Source organism: Diadema antillarum, unplaced genomic scaffold (assembly GCF_040938485.1).
Source record: "Diadema antillarum isolate AM-2024a unplaced genomic scaffold, OU_Dant_1.0 scf00000143, whole genome shotgun sequence".
NCBI lineage: Eukaryota > Metazoa > Echinodermata > Echinoidea > Diadematoida > Diadematidae > Diadema > Diadema antillarum.
In genome coordinates, this window is record NW_027271032.1 from 354614 (window position 1) to 373073 (window position 18460).

Sequence of the window (18460 nt, forward strand, 5' to 3'; positions counted from 1 at the left end):
CAATGATTGCCACTGAAACTTAGCCTAGCTAGCTATATAGCCTGCACACCACACGGCAATGCGAAAGCAGCGATTCGAATACGCTGAGCAGCTATCTCTAAAAAGTGTGTAAACTCTGAGCCGCCGAGCGTACAGACGAGAATAGGCAAAGGAAAGTTTCGACACATCCGCTGGCTTGCAAGGCTAATCTGGGAATACTAGGTAGCTGGGAAGTTGAAGGCTATGCACAGTCCCACTAACTTGTTGGATCCATTCCGACTGCATGAGTAATGATGCATACATACGTCATCGTATCACCCTTTGTTGCAGTCTTGACTCACTAACGTGCAGGGAAAGAAGGCCTAGTTTGATGTCATCTGACAGCGACCATTTCTGACAGTTCAGTGATCTTTCGTTTCTGCCATCTCCATTCGGACTTTCCCACTGATTTTAGTATCTTTAGGCGCAGGCAGTTAATCATTCAAGTTTACACCATGGTTTAAAAAGAAAGCGAATATGATGCAATGATCGCGACTTATGTTTGTTGTTCTTCTATATATTTCAATAGACCAAGTTATCCCTCTAAAACTTCCCATACTACTCCACACCGAGTTCATATTATCTTTTATTGATATAGAAAATAACACTCAGACGATCAGAATAACAGAGGTTTCTCTTCATCTTAATCTGACCCAAAAGAAAATTATGGAATGTCAAAAACTCGTGGATATATATATATATATATATTATATATATATAGTATATATATAATTACTGGTAGACTCGGTGATGACGTCTTTACCTAACAAAACTCCCAATTAAACTCTATACACAAATCAGTGTTCTCTAAATTTCTTTTGTATCTGACAGATAAAGAATTTACATGATTCGTCCAATAATTGTTCATACGCGCGGCAGTCTTGTCATAACTCAAAAGCAACGTTAACTTTAAGGAGACAGTAATTGCAGATGTGAAAACCATCCATCAAATGCGTAATATTGATATTCTGCAAACCAACGGAAAAGGGTTTCTTTTCTTTTTCAATTTGTGTGTATAAGGCGAAAACAATGATGAGTTCAAAATTCCATTGCTCTCTTATTTTGTGTCAAACGCTGATGAAATCTCTTTAATCTGTTCAGCTGGTTCACTCCATTTATCATTGCCAGTTTCAACATGGCGTGGCATTATACTTATAGAAAGGTAGTGTGATTTAAATTACAACTGTTGACGCAAGGGGTAACACACGATTCGGTTTTGTTTCTTTCAAAGTTATAGCAATGATAATTTTTATCAACAGGAAAACTTTCATAACACTTTGATATGAATGTTTATATCCGGCATATTAACAGATGTTTGCGCGCAAAATGAACGGTGAACCACTTATAAATGCAGCTCTTTACGAAGCAAATATTACTGTGTCACTAACTACCCGTCATTTTTTTTTTTTTTTTGTTATAGCATGTCAATCACACATTAAAAAGATAAATCGATTGGGATTGTTTTATATATATATAACCTTTCAGCTATAGGGACGTTTACCCAAATATTTTTTACAGGTTCATCAGTGAATGCAAAGACCACAATGGTGAAATTTTAGGAAAACCGAAGATTCGTTCAAAAGTTGTGAATCGAAAGTTCTATTAAAACAGTTCATACTGTCATCGCTGCATGGATAAGAATTAAGTTACTATGCAAACATTATAAACTGTCATACATTATGTTAACAGTAGGGGTGGGAGGGAAAATATAACGAGAATTGTATGTATTATAATAAACATCTCTTTTTTGTAGCACGATGAAAGAGTTCAGAACTCACTTCCTATAAGAGGAGGGGGACATGTGTATTTTTCAGCCCCTCAAAAAATGAAATTTTGTGGAACTCTCTTGATATATTCTTTGTATCGTTCCCATACTATGACGACTGTTTATAGCCTTCCCATCATGCGATTATACGGTAACCCATGCCTTAAACCAAAACTTTTAACATTGTGCATGAATTTTATAGCCATCTAGATTTTGAACGGACTGTCTGAGTTTAATACCTATCACAACACTTCACCAATGAGTTCTTCTTAAATCTGTTGCATTCACTAAATCCACGTGTATAATTTATTGGGGTAAATCCCTCCTTGATTTCGTGGAATGTCTATTTTCGAATTGTATACTTCCTTTTAGATGTCCTGCTTGCTAGCTAGCTGTTGATATCGAGTGCGATGGCATACAAAATAATGTAATAGATATGAAGAGCCTTCTATTGGCAGGAAGGACTTACACCTTAGCAAGGAAATACCACACAACTTCGCACAGTGGAATATCTCAAGATTAGTTTCGCATATTTTTATGTACTTCTAGCTCCTCTAAAATTGAAATAACGATATTTTATGTTTACAAATTTGTAAACTATATTTTCCGAAGCCGGAGGGATAGTGAGGAAATCATGACATTTTGTTGTTTGGCCATTTAAATTTGTTTGATCGTTTGTGTGTTTATAATATGTCTGTTATACTGTTCATTTGTAAAATTGCCTTGTTGTTTCACCCATATGCATCGCAATGTCTGTGAAAGCAAAGGCTGGGATATCGATATGTTCCATTGAGTTTCACCATTAACAGGTCATAATGAATAGAAAAAAATATATACAAGTATATAAACAATTATGACTATTACGTATCAACTTCTTTTGTTTAGGGACTACAGTAGCCCATACAGTCCCTTTTCCTGATAAAACGAAGCCAGAATTTGTGGGTTGCTATTGTTTTTGTGGTTTATTTGTGTTTTGGTGCCTTGCGAGGTTTTCAAGAAAAATCAGAGAAATGTTTCCTGAGTTATGCCTGGTCAAACGGAAATAGAAATACGTGAGAGATTTATGAACAGTAGCACTGCGACAGGATTATACAGAGTGGTACATCGCAGATTACTTCGGGATATCTCAGAATACAATCTGTAAGATCGGCAAACATGAACGGGAGGAGGGGAATATGCGGCCACGGACACCTCCAGGACAATCAAGATTTAAGGGATGGTATAGTTTTGGTTTAGATAGGTGATTCACATTGTAACTTTTGGCGAAATAATTAGAGACCACTTCATGAGATACCAAACAGCATACAATATTCTAAGAGGAATTCAAAGTTTATTTGATGAACATCGGTTTTGAAATGGCGGAGATGTCCAAAAATGAAGTAAGACAAAGTGGTCCTATAGAAGGTGGGTCCCATCACCTTTTATTACTATCTTTGTTTTTTGATATCTCAGCCATCCAAAGCCGATTTTCATCAAATATAGCTTTGAATTCCTTTTGAGAATTGAATTACTATGTTCTTTCATATTTCATGAGAGTTTTTATAAAAGGTTTCCCTTTGCCTTACAAAAAAGCTGTAAACCTGAAGCCCCATGACATCTCAGTCATTAAAACTATGGTATACTACATGTATTCATTTTATCACGAGACGTGAATCTCATGCAGCAGAATCGGGAATATACCTACGAGTCGTCTTCGATAGTCGCTTTCAGGAAGGAGACAAACAGGAAATCAATGACGCAAATTTTTACTGTTGAACTCGTAAGATTTTACTCCTTTTTATCAGACTGTATGATTTATGTTTGGACTGGATTTGTCGATTACAGATTACCCGCTATGAGAGAACCTTTGTGGTGACTGTAGCTATATCCATGAGAAGACTCAAGATGGTGGCGGCTATATAATAATAATAGTAAGTGGTGATAAGCGCCGACAGAAATTATGGCGGAAAACGCCATCGGTGTGCTGGACGGAAAGGTCAACGCCATCGTGTATATAGGAATTGGCGCAACTTTGCCTTCCACATAATACATAGCATGCAAGAAGGGTGTGTAGGCCCAATTTCCGACGTTAAATATACCGTATACAGTAAAAAGTGTGTGGTTCATATGCACCATATATTGGAATTATTGATTTAGATGGAAATGGTATACAAGTGTGAAAATTTGTTTATAAATTTCATCTTTATAACCCTTCTCATAAATATAATCAATATATACATAAATATTGTGAGATGCAGACTAGCTTTGAAATAATCATTGTGATTTTCATTTTCATTTTATTTCATTTTTATTGTCCACATTCAGAATTCGTCGTATTATTAATTTGTTAATTCATTTAAGCAATTACGCATACATGCAAATTTCACTCCAAAGAGCAAGACGAGGGTATCGATACGGAGAAATGTATTGGATATCCGGGTATGTTTAGATGTACGGTGAGAAAAAAATGAATAAACTGTACAACCGGCTTCATTACGTGGCACATAGGGAATAAGGGAATAAGCAGAATAGCTCTATTATTATTATTATTATTATTATTATTATTATTATTATTATTATTATTATTATTATTATTATTATTATTATCATTATCATTATTATCATTATTATTCAATTGAATTTATTCGAAATGTTCTGCATTGAATATGTATTACAAATGATATTCAATCAATCGTTTTTCCTATAAAGGCATATAATATAGTATGTTGGAGAACAGATATTAAGCTGAATTCAAATATACAATTGTTGTTAAAAAAGAAGAGAAATAATCAATGAATGAAACGGAATAACACGTAGACTCCGTAGACAGTTTTTTTTTTCATATTATTATCGTACAGTGGAAAACACACACACACACACTCGCACACAACTAATGCGCACACCCATCAATGTATTTACGCTGAAACGCATGTACACAATCACACAGACACACACAAACACGCACACACACAAAAAAACTTTCACTCACATTAAGAAGCACATACAAAACAAGTAAAACAAAATAATACACTACCAAACAAAGCAAACACACACACCCACACGCACACACATCCTCACCCTGGAGTCGAACACTATAATATGCAATCATTACACCATTGCCACAGCCACAAACTATACCACCACCGCCGTCGCCACAAACACCACGAATATCGAGGGTTATCTTACACTACAAAGACAAATAAAGGAACACATTATACCAACAAAAGATATAAACACACCCCTATTATAGAATACAACATTTTACACGAGATTTTGACATTATATCGCGCGTTAACCAGATAGCAGTAAAAGCATCTATCTCACAACGAAATGCTGTCCAGTTTGTAAATACCATGAATTGATATAACTATCAATAAAAGCAAATGTCATCGCTCTCTTCATGAAGGTTTCTCTGATATTTCGTAGGCTTGATGTCAGTAGACGGATAAATATAACGCATGAGAAGAAACAAACAAAGCACCCCGCAGTAAAAACAACTTATAGCAATAATAGTAAAGCGTCCTATGCCCCATTTAATGAAAGGTGCTAACTAGTAACTCTTGCTGGACAATGCTGGAATTAAAACTTCCCATGCCCATGCCCGCGCCCAAAGCAACAGCGAATCAGGAAGCTGGATTTTTGTCGTTACCATGACAACTGCCATTCCAGCAAATGTTGCTATCATATCAACTTCTTATGAAATGGGGCCCTGATTGAACGCAGATCGAAGGCGACTGGGCGATCCACGCCCAGCGTCCTGCGGAGTATTAGCAAGCTTTTGGATCTGCGACGCGAATGCTAAAGACGACGTAGTCTCCTTGGTTGGGCAATGGAAACATGCTGTCCCGCGCAGGAGCAGAACAGCATTATTTTTTTAAACTACATGTAGCGTCGTCTTAGCGCTCGCGTCGTAGATCTAAAGCTCGCTATTGGCATAACACTGAGAGCAGTCTTTGTATTGTTATGTTTTTCCACCATATTATACAAAGTGTTTTCCAAGGTGTCTTGCCAATGTTGTCACCTCACCATCAAGACCATTGCCGGTTATCCACAATGTAGCAAGCGGCCCAGTGAGTGGAGAAGGGCACAGTGGGAAGACTTGGTCCGCTCCATGTTTTAGGAGAGCACTCAGAATCATTCGAAGCCAGGATCTCAAGTTCAGTCCTTAATCTGCCAGGAACCTTGGACAGTGCGTACAACGTACTAGCATAATTAATATGGCGCATTCCGTGCCAATCGGATGCTGACAAGTCTTAAATTACACTATATATTGTAATCTCACTCTGTTTTGATTTCCTGACAGTGATCCTTATGGAAGCTAGAGCATAACATAAAGGAAGTTTTTGTTTCTGTCAAATAATGCTGCAGTTACGCTGGCCGAAAGGCCAACATAGTGTTGTCGGATCGGTCGGGTTCAGCAGTCGCGTTGTCTCCTTATTCGTTGTGACCAAATCGGATGGTAGGTGGCGTCCTATCAAAACGAGCAAAAAAAAAAAAAATAAGAATAATTACGATTTGGAGGAAACCGGATTCGTGTGTAATTATGGCAACGAAGGTAGATTTGTCATAATTATAATAAACAAAAAATAAAAATTCAATCAACTTTGCATTCTAAAGCTATGATGTCTTTCTCTTCAAAATTCAAGCCACAACAAGGCAAAGCCAAAAGAAAAAAAATGAAACAAGGCAAATACTGCAAATAGAAGTCTTACCCCCCCCCCCCCCCCCCAAAAAAAAAAAAAAATGCGACACACAATCAAAAGTATGAATACCAGGTGTGCTTTCTTTCTGGTTATCAGTGGATTCTTAGTTGATCAAATATCTGAAAATACTAAAGAACTATTATTACGCACGATGGATGGATGGAGACATGCCCTTTGTGTAGTGATTGGTACAGCGATATACGCTGGTGTTAATTTCTATCCCAACATAATCATAATTGAATACTAGACCCTTTTCTATACAATTGTATTCAGTTTTCAGTTGTTAAACACATTCAATGATTGTGAAGAGGTTACGATTGATATATTATAAGCAATAGCAAAGCTACTTTGAATGCTTCACATTATTGCGGGTCAATTCAGATTACTGTTCAGAATGGTAAATAATGGTTGGTTTGATTCGATGGCCAGGTGTCACATAAAAGTTTGCATTGCACTGAACTGAATCGATTTAGAATGAATTAGTTATTGTTAGACGAAGGCTTTCAGTTGTCAGTCACTCCCTAAGGACTACACAGTATGTCCCCCCCCCCAAAAAAAAAAGATACAATCGGATTTCCGCATTGATAACTTTCAAAATGATTAAACAATCTGAATGCTATTTCAAGGAATGAAACTTTAACTTCTTACCTATACATTTTGCAGAAAACCCATTCAATTTGGTTAAGTGCTCACAGAGAAATGTGAATTGTTGTAAAGCATGTCATGGGTCCGTTTTTCCAAGTTCAGCACTTGGATGCTCTTGGAACTGTGAACACGACGGATAAAACTTGAAAGGAAGGGATTTCTGACATCCTCTACAAAGATCCCCTTTTTTTCTCTTTGACCACTGAAGCAAATCGGGTGGGGTTTTCTGTATGAAGATGTAGGTAATAAGTTATAGTTTCATACCTTGATACATGTATTGTATTTGGATTGATTCACTATTTTTAAACTAATGAGTCGTTTTAGAAAGTCCGATTGTAATTTTTCTTCTTCTTTTTTTTTTTGGGGGGGGGGGACATACGGTATAGGCAATAAGGATAGAGTGAGGAAAGAAGCAAGGTTAGTCGAAGCAGGGACCTTTGAATCTGTAGTCTCATTCACTGAGTCACTACAGCTCTTGTAGGAAGAACCTATCTTATCTATTTTAATAGATAAATGAATGAATAACAAACTAACAAACTATAAATAGATAAATGCATACATTACATAAATAAATGTATAAATGAATATATAAATAAGTAATTAAACAAATATATGAATAAATGACTAAATAAGGTACATAGATACATACATGAATACAAACATACAACAATAAATTCTCATAACAGATGGATAACATAGACATACACTTAGAAGCGTTTTTAGAAATGAAGATATTCGCAAACAACAACAACAAAAAGACCATCATGATATTGGAACAAGTGAGAATGAGCAGCTACTATTATAATTATCAAGCAAAGAGCTATTGTCATGTTCTTGGAAGGACATTACGTCATTCATTGAGACTCAATGGAAGAGATAAACGGAGGTACCTATTTCTACCAGAATTTCTCGCACGTTTTCCCCCGTCTTCGCGCTGCACTCGAAGTAGGGGATTCCCTTCTCCGTGGCGTAACTCGTTAGGAATCTGAAGGGAATTTCCCGCAATTCATCACCGCAGTCGCACTTGTTTCCCGCGAGGACAATGATGATGTTTGGCGGTCCGTGCTTACGCAGTTCTGATATCCAATACGGAATGCAGTCAAAGGATGCCTAGGGAAGGGGGTGGGGGGGGGGGGGGGGGGGGGGAGTGGAGAGCAAAATATACGAACAAGAAGGATAGACCTTGCCTGGATTTGCGTGATAACGTAAATGCGGTTTCATGGCCAAGTGTGCCAACCGGGTGCTCTTTATCTTGTGTCGGCACAAAATACAAATACAAACAGAACAGAAAAAATATAAAGACAGTGACAGGTGTCAATAGATTTTATCAAATCATGCTATATGGCAAGCAGATTATATTTTCCCCTCGGATTCCTCTGGTTGTTATTATGTAATCATGCAATGAACATTAGGGGAAATTTTCTAATGTCTTCTATATGCGTCAATAACATGGAACAAAATGCCATAGACAATGAAACAATCACACAGTGCGATGCAAAAAGGCTGTATTCCCCATTAGTTAACACATTTTATATTGGTGTCTTATACCCATGAATACTTCGTCATTAATGGACCTTGTTCAAACCCTACACCAAGAATGTATAGTAATAGATTTGATATAAACACATACACACACACACACATACAAACACACAAATCGACAGCAAGTTTTTTACAGCTTTCTCATCAGTCTTTGTTGTTTTATCGTTTTCACCACAATGCCACTTCCGTTTCTGTCGGTATCCATTTTACTTGGTTTGGTACCTTGTAAGCTCAGCTACAACTTATAAGTATGATATCTTGAATGCACAACAACCATAACAACACTTATCAGTTACTGAGTACATTGTTAGATATTCTGATAATATTGCAACTTCTTCTCCGAATTCACTTTTACCTTAGCTGAGATATCGTAGATCAAAAGTGCTGCCGCGGCGTCGCGGTAGTAAAGCGGAGCCAGTGTCCGGAACTATGACAAATGAAAATGAAAGTATAAAGCAGAGTGAAAAATACTTGCATGATATCAGCGCTTTCTATTCCTGCTGGGTATAATACAAACATTATCATTCTGGATATTCTTGCTTGAGATATACTGTCAATGGAGGAAACTGATTTAGCTTCGTCATCTTAATATGCACAATTATTTTCGTAGAAGAAAATTCTGTCAAGTTTCGTCAGTCAAGTGGATTCAGTGTGACGTGAAATGACAATCCATATTCAAATTGACTCGTATATGAAAAATAAGCTAAACAAACGAAGATAATGGTACATCAGGGTTTTCTCAAAATAGGAAGTGATGTTATGTGACTTAAGAGTTTCAATGCATCGTGAAACAATGAGATTTTGCACAACCACAACCTCATTCTGCAAATAAAATGAGGAGTGACGAAGTCACCACCATGTCAACAATTTTGTGAACATTTTGACAATGCGTTTAAGGGAAAAGATGACAATGAAAATTCAAACACTATAAGGCCACCCAAAATAATTATGTGGTATTCAAACAGGCCACGTCTGCCTCTGTCATAAACAGCTTGTATGTTTAACTTCTGAGAGAATCGTCAACAATGTTGGTTATATTATTGCTGCATCACGAAAGGAAGATATTTAAAATTTACATATTGACAGTTTGCATCTTTTGAGCACGGCCCCTGCTTATTGGGACCACCTGAATCATTTATACTACATAGTATCGTTTGTCATAATTATCATTTAATGACTTCGTGTTTTCTTAACTCTTTTGGTCAGTTGTTGATGTGTAAATGCAATGAATGATAATAAATAATTAACTGACAATTATGTTTGTGCAATGTATAATGAGTAGTATGATTGTATGATTGTATTTTGAAAACTATATTTTTATGTATAATCATGTATATGTAATCAATTTATATCTCAAAGTGTGTGTGAATGTCATGCATGCATGTAGATATCCCTATTTTCATAAAGGCCAACAGAAAGAACTTCCTATCTGGACAATAACTGAAATCTGAATCTGAATCTGAATGTATAATAATTCCATCCTTGGTGCCCCACTCACCATGCTCACTTTGCTACCCCATCTAATGTTAATCCTCCACTGCTCCTCGTCATGAACAGCTTAAAAATTCTTTACCTCTACGAGTATTCCAGTGCACGACGTCTTGGTTGTTACTGCGAAATTAACTCATTATTTTTAGGTCTTTTCGACCACGCCCCTTGGTTCCCATAAGAACCAGTTGAGACATACGTACAATTTAATGTGTTGTGTCCACCATCCACTGCATGCCCCGAATGGTCCTTTACTATTTCCTCTATTTCTTCTATACACAGCCCCTCTGTCTTCGGTAATCAATTCTCATGAAGATATTTTACATGTTATGTATGCCGACGATACTCAAATTTACATATATACAACCAAATACCCAAGTCGAAGCACTCAGCAAACTTAGTAGATGTGTTGATGATATTAAGCAATGGTCTCACGATAATTATTTGAAAATTGAACTGTGTTAAATCGGAATTTTTATATTTTCATTCTCAGTTCAGGCGGGGTAGCTCTCTCACAGAATTTTCCCTTGAAGATAGTACTATCCCCATCTCTCAGTCCGTCAGAGATCTCGGAGTCATTGTAGCTAAGCATCTGAACTTTCAACAACATATTAAGAATTCATGTCGTTCTGCTGCTTGGGGCATTTGTAAAATTGGTAAAATCCGTAAGTTATTGGATCAGTCTTCCACTGAACGTCTCATTCACGCATTTTGTTTCTTCTCATCTTGACTACTGCAATTCCCTTCTTGTTGGTCTCCCTGCTTCAAGTACTGAACCACTTCAAAGAATTCAAAATACAGTTGCTAGGCTTGTTACCCTTACAAAAAGATCTGACCACATTACTCAAGTTCTCCAATCCCTCCACTGGCTCCCCATTCATGAACGTATCACTTTTAAAATCCTCCTTATTGTTTACAAGATATGCAATAATCTTGCCCCATCTTATCTCAAAGACTTAATTTCCTTCCGCTCTTCCACTTCAACCCGTTCTCTCCGTTCTTCCTCCACTCTCCAATTATCACGTGGTCCCCGCACCTGTACCCGTTATGGTGATAGGGCTTTTTCTGTTATTTCCCCACTTCTTTGGAATAAACCCCCTTTTTATATTCGTAATGCTGAAAATGTTGATAGGTTTAAGTCATTGTTGAAAACTTATCTGTTTACACAACCTTAATTATGTTGTTGTTGCTGTCGTTGTATCATAATATGTACATAATGCTTTTACGTTATACTTTTTTCTCTCCCCCCCCCCCCCCGGATTGATGCGCTTAGAAACATCAGTATTAAGCGCTATATAAATGTTATTCATTATCATTAACAACAAGGACTGATGGGTTTTAAAGAAGAAGACCAAAGTGTAAAAAGTTGACGCGGACCATGAATGAAAACCAATTGTAGTATTAGCGTATACTATAAGTCGATTTCCTGAATCTGTTGTGCTTAAAAACACAGCCTTCGCTCTCTTTCCCTCATTCAAGAAAGCAGGGGCGTCACCAGCTTTTTTTCAAGGGGGGTGCGTTTTGACACTAAATGTTTACGAGATTTTTTTTGGACAGACATTTGGAATATAGGAAGCTCTCAATCCCTAGACTTTTACTGTTTTTTGAGGGAAACCAAGCGGGGAAAGGGCAACGGCGCGCCGGTAGCTAGGATTTCATCGGGGGGGGGGGGGGGGGGGGAGGGTGTGGAAGTGCCGGAGAGGGTTGCATCCCTTATAAATGGATTATGGAATGACGGTGTGAAACGACAAATTACTGGCAGGGGAATGGCATAACGACTACATACGAGCGAGCGGAGCGAGCGAGCTTGGAAATTTTGACATTTTACAGTCCAAAAAACTGCCGTTTGTAGCCATATTTTTTTTGCTTTGTAAACTAAGGGAGGCGCACCGAGCGCAACTGCTGGCAATTACTGGCAGCAATATCAGGTGAATGGCATGATAATTAAATGCGAGCGAGCAAAGAGAGCGAGCTTGGAAATTTTGACATTTTACAGTCCCAAAACTGCCATTTGGAGCCATATTTTTTCGCTTTGGAAATAAAAGAGGGGTGGGGCGCAACGGGCGCAACTGCCGGTCATTACTGGCAGCAACATCAGGAGAATTGCATAACGACTACATACGAGCGAGCGAGCGAGCGAGCTTGAAAATTTTGACATTTTACAGTCCAAAAACTGCCGTTTGTAGCCATAATTTTTTGCTTTGTAAATTAAGGGGGGTCGCACCGAGCGCAACTGCTGGCAATTACTGGCAGCAATATCAGGTGAATGGCATAATGATTAAGTGCGAGCGAGCAAAGAGAGTGAGCTTGGAAATTTTGACATTTTATAGTCCCAAAACTGCCATTTGGAGCCATATTTTTTCGCTTTGGAAATAAAGGAGGGGCGGGGGCGCAACGGGGGCAACTGCCGGTAATTACTGGCAGCAACATCAGGAGAATTGCATAACAACTAAATGCGAGCGAGCGAGCTTAAAAATTTTGACATTTTACAGTCCCAAAACTGCCGTTTGTAGCCGTAGTTTTTTGCTTTGGAAATTAAGGGGCGCACCAGGCGCAACTGCTGGCAATTACTGGCAGCAACATCTGGTGAATGGCATAACAATTAAATGCGAGCGAGCGAGCTTAAAAATGTTGACATTTTACAGTCCCAAAACTGCCGTTTGTAGCCGTATTTTTTTTGCTTTGGAAATTAAGGGGCGCACCAGGCGCAACTGCTGGCAATTACTGGCAGCAACATCTGGTGAATGGCATAACAATTAAATTCGAGCGAGCGAAGAGAGCGAGCTTGAAAATTTTGACATTTTACAGTCCCAAAACTGCCATTTGGTGGCATATTTTTTCGCTTTGGAAACAAAGGAGGTGGGGGGGGGGGGTTCACCGGGCGCAACTGCCGGCAATTACTGGCAGCAACATCAGGAGAATTGGGTAACAATTAAATGCGAGCGAGCGAGCTTGAAAATTTGACATTTTACAGTAAAAAACAAACTGCCGTTTGTAGGTATATTTCTTCGCTTTAGAATTTAAGGGGGCCCATCGGGCGCAACTGCTGGCAAATACTGGCAGCAATATCAGGAGAGCATAATGATTACATTCGAGCGAGCAGAACGAACGAGCTTGAAAATTTTACATTTTACAGTCCAAAAACTGCCGTTCTTTTCTTAGCCATATTTTTTTCGCTTTGGAAATTAAGGGGGAAGGGCACCGGGCGGAACTGCTGGCAATTACTGGCAGCAACATCAGGTGAATTGCATAACGATTAAATGCGAGCGAGCGAAGAGAGCGAGCTTGAAAATTTTACATTTTACAGTCCAAAAACTGCCGTTCTTAGCCATATTTTTTCGCTTTGGAAATTAAGGGGGCGCACCGGGCGCAACGGCAGGCAATTACTGGTATCTATAGCAACATCAGAAGAATGGCATAAAGATTAAATGCGAGCGAACGGAGCGAGCGAGCTTGAAAATTTTGACATTCAGTCCCCAAATTGCCGTTTGTAGCTATAGTTTTTCGCTTTGGAAATTAAGGGGGGGGGGGGCGCACCAGGCGCAACTGCCGGCAATTACTGGCAGCAACTTCAGGAGAATGACATTACGACTAAATGCGAGCAAGCTTGAAAATGTTGACATTTTACTGTCCAAAAACTGCCGTTTGAAGCTATATTATTATTTTTTTTTTTCGCTTTGGAAATTAAAGGGGGGGCGGACGCCCGGTGCGCCCGGTGCGCCCCTCCCCCTGGATCCGCCACTGGTAGTCAAGGGTGTGGGTTTATGTTCATGACTGGGGGAAGTATGACCAGCGAGGTGGCGTCGAAGTGACCAAGTGGGGAAAGGATGTCCAAAATCTGCACTTTAGAGCATCCCCTAAACTAATTGTGCGTGTTTGTTTGTGTGTGTGTATTATATGTAGATGGAAAAGTTAGGAATTAGCCCAGGTCAAGTCTTTTTATTGGCAATGCAAGACATTTTTACATAGACTAGTATGTAAAGCAACACTGCAAAAGCAATGATCTAGCTTTGATATAACGAAGCGTAAGGTACAAAGGTGCTGTACATTCTACATCACATTGCGCAACATTGTAGCGACTCTTCATTCGGATGTACTGAGTACACTGCGCACATCCTGCTTATATGCAGAATGCCAACCAGGAATCACGCTGAATCACAATCTTTTGTCGGGTCCGGGCTTTTTGAACAATGTTTCACACTATATACCTATCTAATTATGGTTAAAAGAAATCATAGAAAAATGTCTTATTTCTTGATCACCCTTTCATTCAAAAGCAGTTTACTAACACTTGAATTACTATTTCGGTAAGTCTTTTTTTTTTTACCAGCGGATTATGAGGGGGCGCACCCCCCCCCCCCCGTAGTTACGCCACTGCTTTTGGGTGAAATAATTGGACAGATTTCTTGAATTCTAACAAAAAAGCAAGACAATCTTTTCATCGCGGGAATTATGATCATGTGGGGTGGGGCAAATGGTGCGCTTGCCTTCCAATATTTTTATGGGGGCAACATTTTTGTTTTATTTCAAAAGCAAGAAAATTTCTCATTTCGGGAATTATTAATTATGGGGGGGGGGGGCAAAATTAAAATATGCTTGCCCCTCCAATATTTTATGCGGGTAACTTTTTGTTTTTCGGTCCAAAAAAAAAAAGATAAGAGAATCTTCTCGTCTCTGGAATTATGGAGGGGGGGGGGTTGGGCAAAATAATATGCTTGCCCCTCCATTTTTTTTTCATCTTTTTTTAATGAGGCTAAGGCTTGCTCTTGGGCTGGCAATATGGATTGGTCAGAAGTAATGTACATAGACCCTACTATGTACTTGTAAGTAGCACACGTACATGCAAACGTGTATAAGTGCTCGGTATCGTAGGGATGTACAGTACGGTCGATAAATAGTAAACACTGTAGAATACTAATAGATATGTATAAAATCAGTGCTGCCAGAACTAGGGGTGCGAATTGATTTTGTGTGTGTGTGTGTGTGTGTGTGTGTGTGTGTGTGTGTCCCTGGTGCAAAATATGAAAAAAAAAATGGAAAAGAGTAATTATTTAGCGTCCGGCGTTGAGGTCGCTCGCAGACTGATTTTTATTTTTTTTTCAGGATCTGAAGGGGGGTGCGTTCGCACCCAACGCACCCCCCCTGGTGACGCCCATGGAAAGCTTACCTTTTCTTTCCCAGCTGTGTCCCAGATGTAGAATTTGTACTGGCGGTCCCCATCCACGATGTGTTTGGTTGTGAAGGTGGCGCTGTATCAATTCAGAGTAACAGAAATAACAATTGTTGTTGAGAGATACTCTCGTATATTGTAATCATTTACAATGTCAATCAGGTATAGTACGGCTATTGTATCATATCGAAACAGATACTTGGCAAAACAAAACTGCAGGGTTGTATGGGCTTATCTTCCACAACTCAAAGGTTACTTATTACCATTACTAGAGTGCATGATTACTAGTATGATATTAGTGTACATTGTTTAGTGAGACGAGACAGTAGTATTTCCTTTCAGAGAGAAAGCTGGGTAAAGTCTCTCGTACGACTTACGTGTCTATACATTCCGAAACTGATGCCCAGACATAAACGCAGCATCACGAGTGTCACTGAATAGTGCGACAGTGGGAATCGTTTTAGATGGCATTGCAGAGGACAGAATACATTTTTTCCACCATTGATTGACGAGTTTTCTTCGTCATGGTATCTAATAAACTGACCTCCCACAGTCTTGTATTATACAACATATAGATTACTTTTACATACAGTGACCATATACCTCCTCTAAATCTAAAGATCTTACGGTTTATCTAGGTTTGGTGATGATGAAAATTCTGTTGTGACCTTGCAATACGGCAATACTTCCATATTATTCACACGCGTCATACCCGATAGTCGCCTGATATGAGTCCAAGAATGTATCGCTCTGAGTCCGTCCTGCGATGCTTGACTTACCCACACCCATCTCCTGCAAAGACGAGAAAGGTAATATATAGTTTTTGTGTCGCAAAAAAGCATTATAATGATCCCCTCTACTTGTAGCTAAGCAACATAAAGACGGATCTCCAATCACCAATCGCCATCAGCATCAGTATGCGAACGCAGTCCCGTCAACGTATACCAAACTCGCCCGTCTCAATAGAACAAACAGTCATTTCATTTCCAAACTTTAGTGAAACATAACTTTTGCTAACGTGACAGCATGCTTATGTTGAGTAAAAGCATTATATTAGTGTTCTACACAAACAGGGCCTATATACTGTTCGTTGATTGGTCATAATACAATCATGTCAGTGCATATCGTCAGGTAATATAATTCCAGAATTTGACTGGCAGCCGATGGGGCGAGAGTGAAAAACGATGTGTATTTATGTATAGAAATTTGTAACACAAGATGTATTCTGTGCAATGAAATTGTTGGAAACTGTAGGAAATAACATGTTTAAAGTATCATAATGATGTGTTTATGTTATAATGTTTGATGATATTGCATGCTGAAAATAAGGATTTGTAAAGCAATGTCACATAAATGAATCAAATCAAATCAAACAATATAGCAAAACAAAGTATTGCCTTGTCTATCATTGTGATTTAACGCTTGAAAGTCTCTTGGGAGGTATATTTTCCCCTTGAGATAATGGGGAATATTATCGTAGTAAATCCCACAGTCAAGTGTTATACTGTTACACCTCTAAACAGCAATATCTGTGCAATAAGGTTTTTAGAGAGAGATCAGAATGAAAGGGTGGGTCGCCCTGTTCGAGGTGGCATTCAGAGCTTAAAGAGGAAATCCACCCCAAAAATAAACTTCAACAGAAAGAGAAAAATATTCCCTACAGAACAATACCCTCACAATTGTTCATGTATGTATATGAAATTCTGAAAATTGTTATTTGTAGCTAATACCAAGATATATATATCAGAGTTAACATTTTTTTGTTCTTTTTTATTTTGGGTGGTTTTGAGACAAGTTTTATATTTACACAGCTGAAATGTGCTATGTTATATAGTTGATATGTTTGCATTTTAATATCATAGTAAGCATTGTTTATAGTATCACCATCATATATCAATGAGCAAATGTACAATGGTATATAGATGAAATATGAATATACTTTATTGGTATAACAAATTGGTGCTGTCGTTGTTTTGTTTCCAGTGTTCCACGTCTTACAAGCTTGGCTTTTTAATGGAACACTGTTTTCCATCGTTATGATTATTTACTTTTTTTTGTTGCCATGACAGAGCGCATTGTTTCTTTTTTATGACATCATTCGTGCATATACTATTCATATTGTATTTGAAGAAAAAAAAAAAAAACCTGCCCATATCAGACAAATGAAAGACAAATCGACAACTTGTACCGCTTTGAATCATGTTCTCTTTTTCTTTTTCTTTTTTGATGATAGAAATAAACAAACTATTGAATTGAATTGAATGGAATTTGATTGTATTGAATGGAATTGAAAATATGAGATTTTTGTAATTTACCGCTGTATTTGAAATGAATAAGAAATTGTGACAGCATGACATCCTCAACTTGCTGATTTGAATATTCAAAAGGACTGGTAAAGAAATGTTTTCCGAAAAAATTGTGAAATTTCAAAATGTCATATCTTCCTTATTTCTTATACGATTGTTGTCATTTTTGTATCATTTTCTTTTGAAGTTTATTTATTTTTGGGGTGGATTTCTTCTTTAAAGAGAAGAATGGAAGTTTGTGGTGTTGATGATGCTAGTACTGCTACTACCAACTACTACTAATTACGATAACATTGGTAATAAAGACAACAATGAAAACAATTATAATAAAGTAGTAATGATGATGATAATAATAATGATAATAGTTATATTATAATGGAAAATGATTTAGTAGATTGATAGATGAATGAATTGATAAATGAATAAATAAATATACAAGTAATAATGTCTTTCAAGAATTTCATTAAGTAGAAACTTTAAACCAGCATAGATAAGCCGAATTGGCCAGAGACAAACATTGTCGACAGTCCAGCCGTCTCAATAATGTCTCATTTTGGATGCATATACTACAGCCTTTTTAAGTTATATAGTTTTCACGTATATAGCTTCCATCATTATTTATCTTGCTTTCAGCTTGGTTTGTTACTATGATGATGACGTGACTATTACCGTCATTATTGCAAGATATTTCTTTCCTCGTTAACACCACGTCGTAAACTGTATTAAGTTTAACACATTGTATGCAAATATTTAGATTAGTTCGAAAATGTACTGAGAAACAATGAAGTGGAATTGAAATTACACTTACCCCAAGAAGGACCACCTTGGCGCCTTTAGCAGTCAT

At 37.9% G+C, this 18460-nt stretch overlaps 1 protein-coding gene across 1 annotated transcript; it reads right to left on the bottom strand.

Annotated features, from left to right (window-relative positions):
• Nucleotides 1-5913: 5913 nt before the first annotated feature.
• On the bottom strand, nt 5914-18460 carry LOC139721405 (ras-related protein Rab-22A-like). The gene is made up of 6 exons (XM_071632721.1): nt 18425-18460; nt 16023-16102; nt 15308-15389; nt 9008-9079; nt 8001-8220; nt 5914-6233 (listed from the first exon to the last, which is right to left on the bottom strand). Exons 1-6 carry the CDS (start codon nt 18458-18460, stop codon nt 6115-6117), a joined length of 609 nt encoding a protein of 202 aa, XP_071488822.1. The 3' UTR covers nt 5914-6114.

Bases quoted from the DNA above. Each gene is read 5' to 3' on its own strand.
- LOC139721405 (XM_071632721.1), bottom strand. From the start codon at position 18,460: ATGACTGCTAAAGGCGCCAAGGTGGTCCTTCTTGGG. The intron at 15,390-16,022 runs GTATGACGCGTG...GAATTGATACAG, and splicing joins TCATATCAGGCGACTATCGG to CGCCACCTTCACAACCAAAC. The intron at 9,080-15,307 runs GTAAGCTTTCCA...CATTTGTCATAG, and splicing joins ACACAGCTGGGAAAGAAAAG to TTCCGGACACTGGCTCCGCT.